Below are 15570 nucleotides of genomic sequence, written 5' to 3'. Positions count from 1 at the left end.
GAAGATTTGTTGTATCATAGCAAACCAGAGGTAGAGGTGACAGGATATAATACCCTACCAATGTAAATCTTAAATCAGAGGCACACCTGCAAAGAGACAGATTAAATTTACAGCTACTAATTGATTTTTCATTCTCTCCATAAGAAAAAAAAATCTTAAATAAGAATAAATCAAAGGTCTGGAATTTTATATGCTTCTGGCTATATCTAGTTCTTGCACATGCTTCTGGCCTGAATGCTGGTTTCTGTGCTGTGTGTTCAATGTAATTCTAAATTGCATTAAATTCCAGTTGGGGTTAAGAATAATTTTAGTTTCACTAGAGTTTCTTTGCTGTTTTGCACAGAGTCTGTCTCGAATGCAAATTAACATGCAGCATTGCATGGTATTGAATTTCTGCCCTAGCTTGTAGCCCTGCACATTAAAATTTAGAGGCTATCCAAGTGAAACAAAAAAACCTGGTATGAACACCGTCAGTATGATCATTGCTGGGCGGCGCGGTGGCGCAGCAGTAGAGTTACTGCCTTGCAGCATCAGAGACCTAAGTTCGATCCTGACCACGGTTGCTGTCTGTACGGAGTTTGTACGTTTTACCTGCGGCCGCGTGGGTTTTCTCCGGGTACTCCAGTTTCCTCCCACACTCCAAAGCCGTGCAGGTTTGTAGGTTAATTAGCTTTGGTAAAATTGCAAATTGTCCCTAGTGGGTAGGATTGAGCTATAGTACGGAGTGATCGCAGGTCGGCGTGGACTCAGTGGGCCGAAGGGCCTGTTTCCACACTGTCTCTCTCAAGTCTAATGTCTAAACCATATATACCAACTTGGTTTAAGCTGTTCATCAAAGGTTTAACACTTTCACCATTATTAATAGTATATTTATCGAAACAACGAGGGAAGGCATATGTTCAAACAGATGACATTTGTTGTTTTTCCACATATCTTCTGTTGGATCCACTGTCCAGTCTATTTGTTCTACCTGTTTGCACCACATCTGAGAATATTTCCACCAAAGTCTTAAGTTTGCATACCAGTCTCCTGGGGCTTGTTTGTAAGGTTAAACGCAAAGCTGCCCTTCGACGAAAAGTGTGTTTCTAAATCTGCCTGTGCGTGTGAGTGGGTGTGAGATTAAAGATTGAAAATTGTGGCGCATCTTGTTCGTTGAGCTGGGGCATGATTGCATGCGTCCTTTCACAGCACCTCCCACACTGACGATAAATGTATATTTACATTTCAGCGGGACAATGGCTCTGTCTTGAGATAGAAATAAAATATTTAGGGATGAAGAATCCAGGCAATTGAGTATAGAATTTGGGATGCGATGTTACAGTTGTATATCCAGGTCACATTTGGAGTAATGTGTTTCGTTTTGCCTATCCTGCCACATGAGGGATGTTGTCAAGCAGGAAAGGGCGCAGAGAAGATTCATGAGGATGTCGTCAGGACCTGAGGGCCTGAGCGATAGAAAGAGGTTAAGCAGGCTAGGACTTTATTCCCTGGAGCGCAGGAGGCTGAGGAACAGTCTTGTAGAAATGTATAAAATCATGAGGGGAATAAATAGGGCGAATGCATTGGGTTTTTTTAAATCCAGAGTAAGAGAATCTATAACCAGACGACATGGGTTTAAGGTAAGAGGGAAAGGAATTAATATTAAAAAGGGCAACTTTTTTTCACATGGTATATGGAATGAGCTGCCAGACGAGGTAGTTGTGGCAGGCACTACAACAACATTTAAAAGGCATTTGGATAGGCACATAGATAGGAAATGGTTGGGATATGGGCCAAACGGGGGCATGTGGGATCATTGTAGACAGTGTAGATAGGGCACGGATGGGATGAAGGGCCCATTCAGTGTAGATGGGATGAAGGGCCCATTTCTGTGGTGTATGACTCTATGTCATTTGGATAGGAATGGATTACAGGGATATGCGATCTAACAAGGGCAAGTGGGACTAACGTGAAAGGGTATTGTTGGTCAGCATGAAAGGGTTGGGCCGGAGGGACTGTGCTGCGTTGGAGCCCCTATCCTCCAAGGAGCCTGTGCATTAATCATCTGTCCTACACTCCATTAGCAGTGGTAGCTTCTTTGGGCTGTGGTTGGGTGCACTGTGACAAACAAAATGCTTTCAGAGAAAGAACACAAAGTGCTGGAGTAACTCAACAGGTCAGGCAGCATCCCTGGAGAAAACAGATAGGTGACGTTACAAGCTGGGGCCCTTCTTCAGATTCGGCCTGGTTTGGATCGAGACTCTTCTTCGGTATCAGTGTGTTATTTTGGGCAGGGGATGTTTTGTGTCGGGAGATGAAGAAAAGTTACTCCAACATTTTGTGTGTTTTGCTTAGGATCTTGCTGCCTGACAGCCAAACCAGTGTGCAAGTGGGATTAAAATTTGGGAGATGTGCATGAGGACTCAAATAGAGGCAATCAGAGAGTGGGAGAGGTTCCAGAGGGTAAGAGAGGTGAGGGTTATGGAAGGATTTGTTAGATGAAGAGAATTTTAGAACCAAGCTGTTAAACTTGGAATTCATAAAGTTCCCGGATCAATTAAAAATAAGCCCAGGGTTTAGTAAATAAAATGTCAGTCGGCATCAGTCCGGAATACAAGTCTGGCTAAAATTATAGTGGAGTTCACTATCACCATTGCATGCTGTGATACCATAGATATAGACCCTTCCAGGAAATAGTAATATCGATAATATTTGTGCAAAGACACAAAAAGCTGGAATATCTCAGCGGGACAGGCAGCATATCTGGAGAGAAGGAATGGGCGACTTTTCGGGTCAAGACCATTCTTCAGACTGATGGCGACGTTTTGGGTCAAGACCCTCCTCCAGCATTTTGTGTCTACCTTCGATTTAAACCAGCACCTGCAGTTCTTTCCTACACATATTAATTGTGCATCTAGATTTTTGTGTTTTGAACTGGGTTTTTTGCCACAATTTCTGTCATTGTTTGCTCAATTTTCCTTCAAGTGCTAAGAAATAGCAACACCAATTTCTGGGTGCAAATCAAACCATCTCCTGTTCATGGAGCCACAAGAAACTGCACTTGCTGAAATCTTGAATAGATCACAGAGTGCTCGAGGAACTCAGCGGACCAGGCAGAATCTATGGCGGCAGTAGGCAAATGATACTTTGTGTCTTTAGACCTTTCTTCAGACCTTTCATACAACGCAAAACATTGTCTGTCCTTCCCTCCACAGACCCGCCGAGTTCCTCCAGCACTTTGTGTTTTGCATCTACTGTTAATTTTATTCTGGCACCAGGCCTAACGCATGGTGTTACTGTTGATTAGACTTAAGGGTGGCACGGTGGCGCAGCGGTAGAATTGCCGTCTTACGGTGCCAGAGACCCGGGTTTGATTATGACTACAGGTCTGTTTGAATGGCGTTTGTACGTTCTCCCCGAAATTCTCCGAGTGCTCTAGTTTCCTCCCACACTCCAAAGACAAACAAGTTTGCAGGTTAATCGGCTGGGTAAAAATGTAAATTGTCCCTAGGATAGCATTAGTGGGTTAGTTTTCAGTTAGCTAACAGTTAGTCAAGTCAAGTCAAGTCAATTTTATTTGTATAGCACATTTAAAAACAACCCACGTTGACCAAAGTGCTGTACATCTGATTAGGTACTAAGGAAAAAAATGAAACATACAGTAGCACGCAAACAGTTCACAGCGCCTCCTCAATGAGCCTCAAACGCTAGGGAGTAGAAATAGGTTTTGAGCCTGGACTTAAAGGAGTCGATAGAGGGGGCAGTTCTGATGGGGAGAGGGATGCTGTTCCACAGTCTAGGAGCTGCAACCGCAAAAGCGCGGTCACCCCTGAGCTTAAGCCTAGACCGCGGGATAGTGAATAGCCCCAAGTCGGCTGACCTGAGGAACCTGGAGTTAGAGAGGTGGGTTAGAAGATTTTTGATGTAGGGGGGGAATGTCCATTTAGGGCTTTATACGTGAATAGGAGGAGCTTAGTGACAGCTAGTTAACTGTAGGATAGTGTTAGTGTGCGGGGATCGCTGGTCGGTGTGGACTCGGTGGGCCAAAGGGCCTGTTTCTGCGCTGTGTCTCCAACCTAAACTTAACTAAACCAAATTAGCATTGCAGACATCTATTAAATTATCAATATTAACAGGGGGTAAACTATGATAATCTGTTAAAGGGACTTTGACTGAGCCTTGTGCAATGGGAAAACAATTTTCAAACACAGAGTGCTTCATTTAATGTAGATCTTGATTGGTAATGCATTTTGGTGGTGGGAGTGGGGAAAGAAGACGTTCAGAAACTATTTAGAAAATGGTGCAGATTGGGAATAAAGGGATCGGGGCAGAGGGAATGGTGGGTACAGATAGAAGCCATAATTTAATCAGATGCTGATGAAATCATAAATTAAGTTTCCTCAGCACCAATACCACCAGGTAGATCCATGTTGATTCTTCCTACGAAATTATTTCCACCTCCCTTCATCCAATTTCATGAAAATTGACTTCTCTAACTTCAAATAACCCTTGCTTTCCCTCTCTCTCCATCCCTCCCTCTTCCCAGTTCTCCACCTGTCTCTGATTACATTTTATCTGTAACTTTGTTGTCACCTTCTCCTAGCTAACACTGATCTATTCTACATTTTCCTTGAACGACATCTCTTTTGATGTCTGGTTTTCACACCTTACCATTCCTTATCTCTGTGTCTCCCTCTCCCCGACTCTCAGTCCGAAAAAGGGTCTCGACCTGAAACCTCGCCCATTGCTTCTCTCCAGAGATGCTGCCTGTCCCGCTGAGTCAACTCCAGCTTTTTGTGACTATTCAATTTCCTTCATATTTTCTCTATTCCCTTCGCTCAATCTCTCTTACATGCTTCTATACTGTTTTTTAATAAGTTCCACAATATACCACACACTGTATCAAGATGTTTATTCTGACTTTCCGGAAGGATTTATTAGTTAGGAAGTCTGATGTACAATAAAGATCTACAAGGCACTACCTGAAAGCATGGTCATGGGAGAGTTGGTTGAAATTGGTTGAAGATTTACCCCTTTCTCTGTTTCTTCAGTATATGTCTCAGTCGAATTGGACCTCAGTGTTTTATAGGTTTCAATGGCACTGTTAGCTTGTTATTGTGGCTTTTATTGGTACCAAGCATCTCCTCACCCCAGTCCCTTCATTTCCATCTGCACTATTTTCTAAATATGTGGGAAGAAACTGCAGATGCTGGTTTAAACCAAAGATACCGAAGAACTGAAGAAGGGTCTCGACCTCAAATGTCACCTGTTCCTTTCCTTCAGAGATGCTGCCTGACCCGCTAAGTTACTCCAGCATTTTGTGTCTATCTTCCATTTTCTAAATAGTTTAGACTTTAGACTTTAGATATGCAGTGGGGAAACCAGGCCCTTTGGCCCACCGATTCCGTGCCGACCAGTAATCACCACGTACACTAGCACTATCCTACACCCTAGGCACAAATTCCGATGTTATCAAAGTCAATTAACCTACAAACCTGTCGGTCTTCGCAATGTGGGAGGAAACCGCAGAACCTGGAGAAAACCCACACGGTCACAGGGAGAATGTGCAAACTCCGTACGGACAGCACCTGTAGTCAGGATCGAACCCGGGTCTCTGGCGCTGTGAAGCAACAACTCGACTGCTTTGCCGTTTGTGCCTCCCAGTTCTAACCCTTTCCCCCCCACCTCTTGGTACAATGCATTACCAATCAATATCAACATTACATGAGGCGGCCTGTGTTTTGAGAATTGTATTCCTATCGCCCAAGGCTCAGTCTCGGCCCCTTTGCCAGATTACCCCAAACAGTTACCATGGCGACAATTGCTACACCCTGTTCAATGCAACTCGCTTCCATTCTAGGTTTAATTGAACAATCTTTTTTCAAAATACATTCATCAATTTCATGTTTGTATTGCAGAATTATGAATCTTTTCCTGGTCCGCAGTTTCATAGACAAAGAAAAATTGCAAACTGTTTACCTGAAAAATGGATCCCTGGTTGGGGATGCTAAATATTTGCATTATATTGTTCCCCTGAAATTTATTCCATTCGTATCGATAGAAAGTATTTTGGAAGTGCACTAAAGTCATTTAATTGTATATTTTATGCTAACAACTGTCGATTATTTTATTGCATAGAGCCATAGATAGAAACAGAATGGAAACAGACCCTTTGGCCCAATTTGCCCATGCCGACCAAGGTGCCCTGTGTACCCTGGTCCCACCTGCCAGTGCTTGGCCCATGTACCCCTAAACCTATCCTATCCATGTACCTGTCCAATTGTCTTTTAAACATTGTTGTAGTTTCAGCCTCAACTTCTCCTCTGGCAGGTCGTTCCATATACCCCTGTGTGTAAAGGTTGCCCTTCAGATTCCTATTAATTCTTTCCCATCTCACATAGTTTTCACTATGTCCGCTGGTTCTTATACTCTGGGTAAAATATACTTGTGCATCTATCCTACCTTTTAGACTTTAGCCTTTAGAGATACAGTGTGGAAACAGGCCCTTTGGCCCACTGAGATCGTGCTGACCAGCGATCATCTCGTACACGAGCACTATCCTACGCATTATGGACAATATACATTTTTTTTTTACTGAAGCTAATTAAACTACAAACCTGTACATCTTTGGAGTGTGGGAGGAAACCAAAGCACCCGTAGAAAACCCACGCAGTCACAGGGAGAACGTATAAACTGCGTACAAACAGCACACGTAGAGAGGATCAAACCCGGGTTTCTACCGCCGTAAGGTAGCAACTCTACTGATGTACCACTATCCATTCTCCTCATGATCCTTTACACCTCTATAAGATCACCCCTCATCCTCCTACACTCCAAGCATAACAGTGCTAACCTATCCAACCTCTCCCTAGAGCTTAGGCCCTCACGTCCTGGCAGCACCCTTGTAAATCTCTGCACTCCTTCCAGCTCCCAAATTCCCTTAGTTTGGGTTTGAAAATCGTGTTTGAGAAGTATGCGCAGAATTGTTTTCATTACATTGGTTAAGCCGAGTCAGACATAAACCTCTGTTGTAAGGAGAATCTTGGATATTCTTCTCAGGAGCCTGGGGGGTTGGAGGGCTGACCTCATAGTAGTAGGCCGATTTCTATGCTGTATCTCTAAACTTAACTAAATATAAGGATAGGTGATATATATGGAGGATCGATGTGAATACATGGACCTATTCACAAAATGCTGGAGTAACTCATCAGGTCAAGCAGCATCTCAGGAGAGAAGGAAAGGGTGACGTTTCGGGTCGAGAGCATTTTGTGAATAAATACCTTTGATTTGTACCAGCAACTGCAGTTATTTTCTTACACTACCTGTTGCTCCACTGCGATTTCTCCTCAAGGTATGTCCACTTTGAAGAAGTTCTCCTCCTCCCTTCGACGAGAGCTAGCAACATGCTCTCTCGCTGCTCCCCCTCTGTGATTTCTCCTGCCCTCCTGTCTAGATCAGTCTGAAGAAGGGTCTCGACCCGAAACGTCACCCTTTCCTTCCCTCCTGAGATGCTGCCTGACCCGCTGAGTTACTCCAGCATTTTGTGAATAAATACCTTCGATTTGTACCAGCACCTGCAGTTATTTTCTTACAATACACGGACCTATATATGGATCGGTGATGTTTCGGGTCAGAAACTTTCTTCAGTCCCGACCTAAAACGTCACCTATCCATGTTCTCCAGAGATGCTGCCTGGTCCGCTGAGCCACTCCAGCATTGTGTGTGTATCTTTGGTATAAACCAGCATCTGCAGTTCCTTTTTATTACCTCTATTACTAAACTAAACATATGATCCACAGTAGTCCTTTGGGGAAATCTAGTTTGTTTAATTGGTTCACCTTTGACTCCAGAACCACAAATGTGGTTGACTTTTAACTTCTGTCTGAAATGGTCAAGCAAGTTATTTGGTTAAAAGGACTATCGGGGACATAAATAAATGCTGAACTTTCTGGCACACAAATTGAGAAGGATAATAACGGTTGCTTCCTGATTTTCATTCAGATATTTTCAATTGATTTTTCCGGGACCTTTAGGGGCGGCACGGTGGTGCAGCGGTAGAGTTGCTGCCTTACAGCGCCAGAGACCCGGGTTCGATCCTGACTACGGATGCTGTCTGTATGGTATGTGCACATTCTCCCCGTGACCCCGTGAGTTTTCTCCGGGTGCTCCGGTTTATTGCCCATCTGTAAAATCCCCTTGAATTGTCAAGTTTGCTAAGTCAATTCAGAGTGAAAACATACAAATCCATGACATAGAGGGATTTAGAGTCAAAGGGAGACCAGATCAGATTTGGATAGCAAATTCCCTTCCCTAGAACATCAGTTAATCAGATAATCTGACAGATTTTGCTGTAAATGTTACGAAGGTTAGTTCATGCTTTGTAAAAACTCATGATTATTAATCGATTTTATATTCCATCACGGCTGTGAACTCAGGACTCTGGATTATTAGCCTGGTTTAGTCTAAGATAGACACAAAATGCTGGAGTCACTCACACATCTTGATTTTGTTTAGTTTAGTTTAGAGATGCAGCATGGAAACGAACCCTTCTGCCCACGAGTCCATGCCGACCAGCAATCACCCATGAACTAGTCCGAGCCTACACACTGGGGACAATCTTTTGTTTTTTAACGGAAGCCAATTAACCTACAAACCTGCGCGTCTTTGGAATGTGGGAGGAAACTGAAGCACATAGAGAAAACCCATGCGGTCACAGGGAGAACGTACAAACTCTGTACGGACAGCACCCATTGTCAGGATTGAACCTGGGTCTCTGGCACTGTAAGGCAGTAATTCTAGCACTGCGACACTTTGGATTACCAGCATAATAATTTAACAGCTGCAACACCACTGACTCCAGCCAGAAGTCCTCCATGGATACTTAATCAAACAGGGATAGGGTAGATAGGCTATTTCTCAGGGCAGGGAAGTCTAACATTCGAGGGCAGAGGTTTATGGTGAGAGGGGTAGGAATTATAGGAGACCTGTGGGGCAAGTTTTTCACACAGTGGTTGTTGGGTATATGGAACTAGCTGCCAGAGAAAGTGACAGAGGAAAGCACATTTACAACGTTGAAAAGACATTCGGGGAGATATGACAGGAAAGGTTTATTTCATTCCCTTCTATTGACTCCACCTACACCTCGCGCTTCCTCGGAAAGGCCGCCTGTATAATCAAAGAGTAGTCTCACACCCGGTCACTCCCTCTTCTCCCCTCTCCCATTAGGCAAGAGGTACAGAAGTTTGAAAACGCACGCCTCCAAATTCAGCGACAGTTCCTTCCCAGCTGTTATCAGGCTACTGAACGGTCCTCCCATCAGCTAGAGAGTGGTCCTAACATACCTTTGACCATGTTGGAGACCTTTGAACGATCTTTAATCTGACTTTGTTGGTCTTTATTTTGCACTAAATGCGTGCCCTTTATCCTTTACGCTGTGGACGGCTTGATTTTAATCATATATAGTCTTTTCTTCGACTGGACAGCACGCAAGCAAAAGCTTGACACTGTGCCTCAGTACACGTGGCTGTAATAAACTAAACTAGACTAAAGTGAATGGCACAGTCATCAGTTCTTCTCTTACCCCGTGGCCAGATGTTACGAATGGACACCATTCCATTAGCAACCAGCAGAGATTCAAATAATGATAAAGGTATATATGAGCAATGGCATTGACCAAGTATCATTTTCATCATCTTAGCCCTGACATGAAAGTACTTTTATTAACAGTGGAGTCGGAATATAGCTGATCTATGTATCTTAATGGTTTGAAGCTTTGACACATGAGAAACAGTTAACAAATCTCCAAAATTCCTTGTTGACCAGTTTCCCCCAAACCACATTTCATCTGTGGCACTTGCACTGCACTGCTCCATAGATTTATGGGACAAGATCTTGGATAACTATTCGTCTGAGGAAAATAAATGAACGTCAAATAGACCTCGGAAAATACAGTGTTCAGCATTCTCTCTCCCGTCTTGCGCTCATTTCACAGCTGCATAACACTGTTGGAAGCCACCGCCATTTACAACTTGACTCTGGGTCTTGATGTCAGAAGGAGGAAATGCTGGGGATGCTCAGAATGTCAGGCAGCATCTGCAGCGGAAGGAGAAACAGAGTTCACGTGTCGGGGTGGTTACCTGTCATCAGAAGGGTTGTTAACTTAAGGGGTGTTAAGGGTGACACAGTGGCACACAACCTTACAATGTCAGAGACCCGGCTTTGATTCTGACTACAGCTGCTGTCTGTTCGTTCGGAGTTTGCACATTCTCACTGTGACTGTGTGGGTTTTCCCCAGGTGCTCCGGTCTCCTCCCACACACCAAAGATGTGCAGGTTTGTAGGTTAATTGGCTTCTGTAACTTGTCCCTGGTGTATAGGATAGAACTAGTGTATGGGGTGATTCCAGGTAGACGCAGACTCAGTGGGCCGAAGGGCCTGTTTCCACGCTGTATCTCTAAAAAACTAAACTAAAATGAAACTTTAGGAAGGTACCTGAAGCATTGGGACTGTCCACAGGCACTGCCTGCTGAGAATTCCTGGTACTTTCTATTTTTTATCTCAGATTCTTAGCATCTGCAGCTTTTTGCTCTTCTTGTACTTGATCTTTGACTGCAGCTGCAGATTGATCTGGTACTTTTTAGATGCTATAAAATACTCCATCTTAAAGTCATAGACTCATACAGCATGGAAACAGGCCTTTCGGCCCAGCTTGCCCACACTGACCAAATGCCCCAACTACACTCGTTCCACCAGCCCACATTTGTCCCCTATCCCTCTAAACGTTCCCTATCCATGTACCTGCCCAAGTGTCTTTTAAATGTTGTTTTAGTACCTGACTCAACTACCTCTTTGGCAGCTCGTTCCATAGCCCCACTACCCTCTGTGGAAAAAGATACCCCTCAGGTTCCTATTAAATCTTTCCCCTCTTGCCTTAAACCTATGTGTCCCCTGGTTATTGATTCCCTGACTCTTGGTAAAAGACTATTCCCCTCATGGTCAAATACACTTCTATGAGATCACCCCTCATTCTCCTATACTCCCAAGGAATGAAGTCCAAGCCTGCCCAACCTCTCCCTGTAGCTCAGGCCCTCCAGTCCTGGCAACATTGGCGTAAATCTTCTCTGCAGTCTTTCCAGCTTAACGCCATCAATCCTGCAGCAGTCATTGTGGTCTGTTCTCATGTAACAGCCATTTTGATGTGCTACTAATTGGTTGGCTGCAGGAATGTTGAATGTGGTCAGGTTATGGCTTGTCACATACAGTCTATCGCCTCGCTCCCATCTGCTCAAAGGTTTGCGTTCCTTTGAAAGCCTGGATATCTCTCGACCAGCTGACACCTCCACCTTACTAAAAATTCGCCAGAGGTCTCTCGAAGATCTGAGAGAGCTTTTCGTGACTGATCCCCTTTGATGTCATTCTCTCACATCTTCGATCGGAAGGCACCTGAGATGCAGTTGCCAAATGCCCAATTTAGTTCTACTTTTATTTTTCGAACAGTTCCGCGGTTATTTTGTGAGAAGTAAATTGCACAGTGAAGGTGCAATTCTGTGACAGAAATCTATAATTGTCTCTTGTCTACCTATTTTGTTAAGCAAAGGCACAGAACAGTTCTCTGCAAATTAATGTGTGTTTTTTTGCTGCAGTCTGAGCCTGCTGTTGTCCCGGATATCTCTGTTATTGTTTCCGGTGGTGAAAGTGGGTTTTTTATTTGTTGGGTGGGACATGGTCGAGACTTGGCGGGGTGGGGGGTGGAGGGGCGCCGAACATGGCAGGGGGACGCCCAGGACGAAGGGGGGAACTCAGTGGGGGCCGTCCAAAACGAAGGGGGGACTAGGTGGAGGGCCGTTGAGAACAAAGGGGAGACACGGAGCATCGGGGGAGGAGGGCTGCTGCCATGTGTGGCGGCTGGCAGAAGCTGGAGCTGTTCGGTGAACTTTGTTGGTACTGGACACGTGTTGCCACACTTGTGCACTGCCCCGGATGAGGTCTGCTGTATGATTTTACCGGGCGGGCTGTGTGCAAAACAAACCTTTTCACTGAACGTAGTAGGTACATGTGACAATAGCGTATCATTGAATCTTTGAACCATTAAATCATGGAGATCAGGGTCCCGACCCGAAACATCACCTATCCATGTTCTCCAGAGATGCTGCCTGATCCACTGAGTTACTCCAGCACTTTGTATTCTATCCGTTATCAGAATGTTATTTACTGCACGAATAGCTCCTGTTGAACTTGGATGGAAATACGATGTGAAACCATGCAGCAAAGATGTGCTTTCCACCTCTTTTTTATCAGTGTTTTGTGCTTGGAATGGAGCTGTTGTTTTATTCAGCCTTATGTTTCCCGTCTGGTTGTCAAAAAGAAGGAACATGACTCATGAGGCAAATTGAGCGACTGTTTTGTTCTGCATTCAATTCTGCCACTGCCATGTCCCCAAACCATCTGTTTCCCTGAAGTGGCATGGAAGTTCATAAGTCATAGGAGCAGAATTAGGCCATTCAGCCCATCGAGTCTACTCTGCCATTCTCCCCACTACCCTTTGACACCTTTACTAATCAAGAACCTGCATCAGTCAAAAGAAGGGTCTCGACCCGAAACGTTACCCATTCCTTCTATCTTCGGTTTAAACTAGCATCTGTAGTTCCATCCTACACATGTCAATCTCCGCCTTAAAAATATCCATTGGCTTGGTCTCCACAGCCCTCAGTGGCGATGAATTCCACAGATTCACCACCCTCTGACTAAATGAATGAATGAGTACGTTTATTGGCCAAGTATGTACACATACAAGGAATGTGCCTTGGTGCTCTGCTCGCAAGTAACAACACGAACATACAGTAAACAATTAAGAATAAAGCATAAAACATTAAAATATTAAGAATACAACATTACGGTTTAAACATGTGAGTGAAATAAAACACAGCAAAAAGAGACTACAGACTTTTGATTATTGAGTGGAAGAAAATAACTGCAGATGCTGGTACAAATCGAAGGTATTTATTTCACAAAATGCTGGAGTAACTCAGCAGGTCAGGCAGCATCTCGGGAGAGAAGGAATTCAGTCTGAAGAAGGGTCTCGACCCGAAACGTCACCCATTCCTTCTCTCCTGAGATGCTGCCTGACCTGCTGAGTTACTCCAGCATTTTGATTATTGAGTAGAGCTACCACTCACAGGAAAAAGCCTCTCCACCTCCTCAATTTTTGTTGGAGATGGAGAAGTGGCTAGAGTGATGTTGGGCAGCAAGGAGGGGGTGGGTCGTGGATGAGGGCCCAGTCTTTGCAGACTGGCGTCACTCTGTAAGTGTGTGTGAAGTGGTGATTGCAGAGGGGTGGGAGGGGAGGGGTCAGTCTTTGCAGACTGGAGTCAGTCTGTGAGTAGGTGTGAAATGGTGATTGGGGAGGAGTGGGTGGGTGGTGAAGGGTCCAGTCTTTGCAGAACGGAGTCAGGCTGTCAGTAGGTGTGAAGTGGTGATGGGTGGGGTGGGTGGGTGGGGGGGTGGGTGGGGGGCGCGAGGGGTTCCCAGGGTTATGTTTCTGTTTCTCGAACTTGTTCGGGTTGTTGGTCAGCTGACGATTGTCCAAGGAGCTGTAAGAAAATAACTGCAGATGCTAGTACAAATCGAAGGTATTTATTCACAAAATGCTGGAGGAACAGAGCGATATGCGTTCTTGATTGAAGTGTAGCAGTGATCAAGTGTCCTCTCCCCTCTGGTGGGGCAGGTAACATGAAGTCTGTACTTTGGGAGCTCACGACTGAGGTTGGCCTTGTTAAACTCCCCCAAAACAATGACCATGGAGTCCGGGAAGTCACTCTCTACCCTCAATACCTGGTCAGCGAGTTGCGTTTGCGTCTCACGTACGCAGGCTTGGGGGGGTGGGGGGGATGTAAACCCCAGCGAGAATAAAAGAGGTAAATTCCCTCGGAGAGTAAAAGGTTTTGCAGTTGACAAAGAAAGATTCTAGATTGGGGGAACAGAGGTTAGACAATACCGTGATGTCACTGCACCAGTCCTGGTTAGTGTAGAAGCACATTCCACCTCCTCTTGATTTTCCCGCTGCCTCTGTGTCATGGTCCGCTCTGTGCAGTTGAAAGCCAGCCAGTTGCAGTGCGCTGTCGGGAGTCGACTCACGCAGCCAGGTCTCAGTGAAGCGCAGGGCAGCGGCTCGAGAGAAGTCCTTGTTAGTGTGGCACAGGAGTTGTAGTTCGTCCACTTTGTTGTTGAGAGAACGTAGATTTGCGAGGAATATACTCGGGAGCGGTGTGCGTAATCCTCAGCGCCGGAGTCGGGTGAGTGCTCCAGGGCGCTTCCCACGGGTCCTCTTCTGTTTCAAGACCTTGAACGCAGCCACAGCCCCGCAGACGAGTATGTCCAAATAATCCAGTGAGTGAGAGAAATCCGGAACGATGTTTGAAGGTTGAACGATGTCTGATGTTAAGGAGCACCTCTCTCATGAAAGTGATCTTTGTGGGATTTTCACAGATGACACAAATGAACAAACACATACAAAACAGCAAGGAGCAGTTCACCACGGCAGCCATTGGCGGCACCATCTGGATGAATGATTTGTGTGTGTGAGAGAGAGAGTGCAGTGTGTGTGAGAGAGTGCAGAGTGTGTGTGTGAGAGAGAGAGAGAGAGAGAGAGAGAGAGAGAGAGAGAGAGAGAGAGAGAGAGAGAGAGAGAGAGAGAGAGAGAGAGAGAGAGAGAGAGAGAGAGAGCAAGCAGTGTGTCAGAGAGTGCAGAGTGTGTGTGAGACTGCAGAGTGTGTGAGAGAGAGAGAGAGTGCAGAGTGTGAGACAGAGAGAGAGAGTGCAGAGTGTGAGACAGAGAGAGAGAGAGAATGCAGAGTGTGTGTGAGAGAGAGAGAGAGTGCAGAGTGTGTGTGAGAGTGCAGTGTGTGTGTGTGTGAGAGAGAGAGAGAGAGTGCAGAGTGTGTGTGAGACAGAGAGAGAGAGAGAGAAAGAGAGTGCAGAGTGTGAGAGTGCAGTGTGTGTGTGTGTGTGAGAGAGAGAGAGTGCAGAGTGTGTGTGAGACAGAGAGAGAGAGAGAAAGAGAGTGCAGAGTGTGTGTGAGAGTGCAGTGTGTGTGTGTGAGAGAGAGAGAGAGAGAGAGAGAGAGAGTGCAGAGTGTGTGTGAGACAGAGAGAGAGAGAGAGAGAGAGAGAGAGAGAGTGCAGTGTGTGTCAGAGAGTGCAGAGTGCAAAAAAAATCCTCCACAACTCCCTTCCAAAGGCATGTCCTTTTTTCTTGAGTGTTAAGGGTGTCAGGGGCTATGAGGCAAAGGCAGAGGAATGAGGTTGAGAGGGAAAGATAGATCAGCCATGATTGAACGGCGGAGTAGACTCCCACATTCCAAAGATGTGTGGGCTTGTAGGTTAATTAGTGTCTGTGAATTTGCCCCGAGTGTGTTGGGAGTAGATGCAAAGGTGGGATAACAAAGAACTAGTGTGAATGGGTGATTGATGGTTGGCATAGACTGGGTGGATTGAAGGTGTAAGAAGGAACTGTAGTTACTGGTTTAAACCGAAGATAGAGACAAGAAGCTGGAGTTACTCAGCGGGACAGGCAGCATCTCTGGAGAGGAAGAATG

At 45.3% G+C, this 15570-nt stretch overlaps 1 protein-coding gene across 8 annotated transcripts in view; it reads left to right on the top strand.

Annotated features, from left to right (window-relative positions):
* Window positions 1-15570, top strand: part of LOC144600209 (protocadherin-1-like) — a 520454-nt gene that overhangs the window by 169524 nt on the left and 335360 nt on the right. For 6 of the 8 annotated variants that reach the window (XR_013548099.1, XM_078411731.1, XM_078411728.1 and 3 more), the window contains exon 3: window positions 8013-8099. The exons of the other annotated variants lie outside the window; for them this stretch is intronic. Coding sequence is in view for 5 of the 6 variants with exons in the window: in XM_078411731.1 (XP_078267857.1) it covers window positions 8013-8099 (87 nt within the window). In the remaining variant the exon portion in view is untranslated. The remainder of the gene's footprint in view (window positions 1-8012; window positions 8100-15570) is intronic. 8 annotated transcript variants of the gene reach the window in all.

Source organism: Rhinoraja longicauda, chromosome 14 (genome assembly GCF_053455715.1).
Source record: "Rhinoraja longicauda isolate Sanriku21f chromosome 14, sRhiLon1.1, whole genome shotgun sequence".
In the NCBI taxonomy this organism is placed as follows: Eukaryota; Metazoa; Chordata; class Chondrichthyes; order Rajiformes; family Arhynchobatidae; genus Rhinoraja; species Rhinoraja longicauda.
Note: the sequence above shows the minus strand (reverse complement) of the source record. Positions and strands in the feature narration are given on the sequence as shown.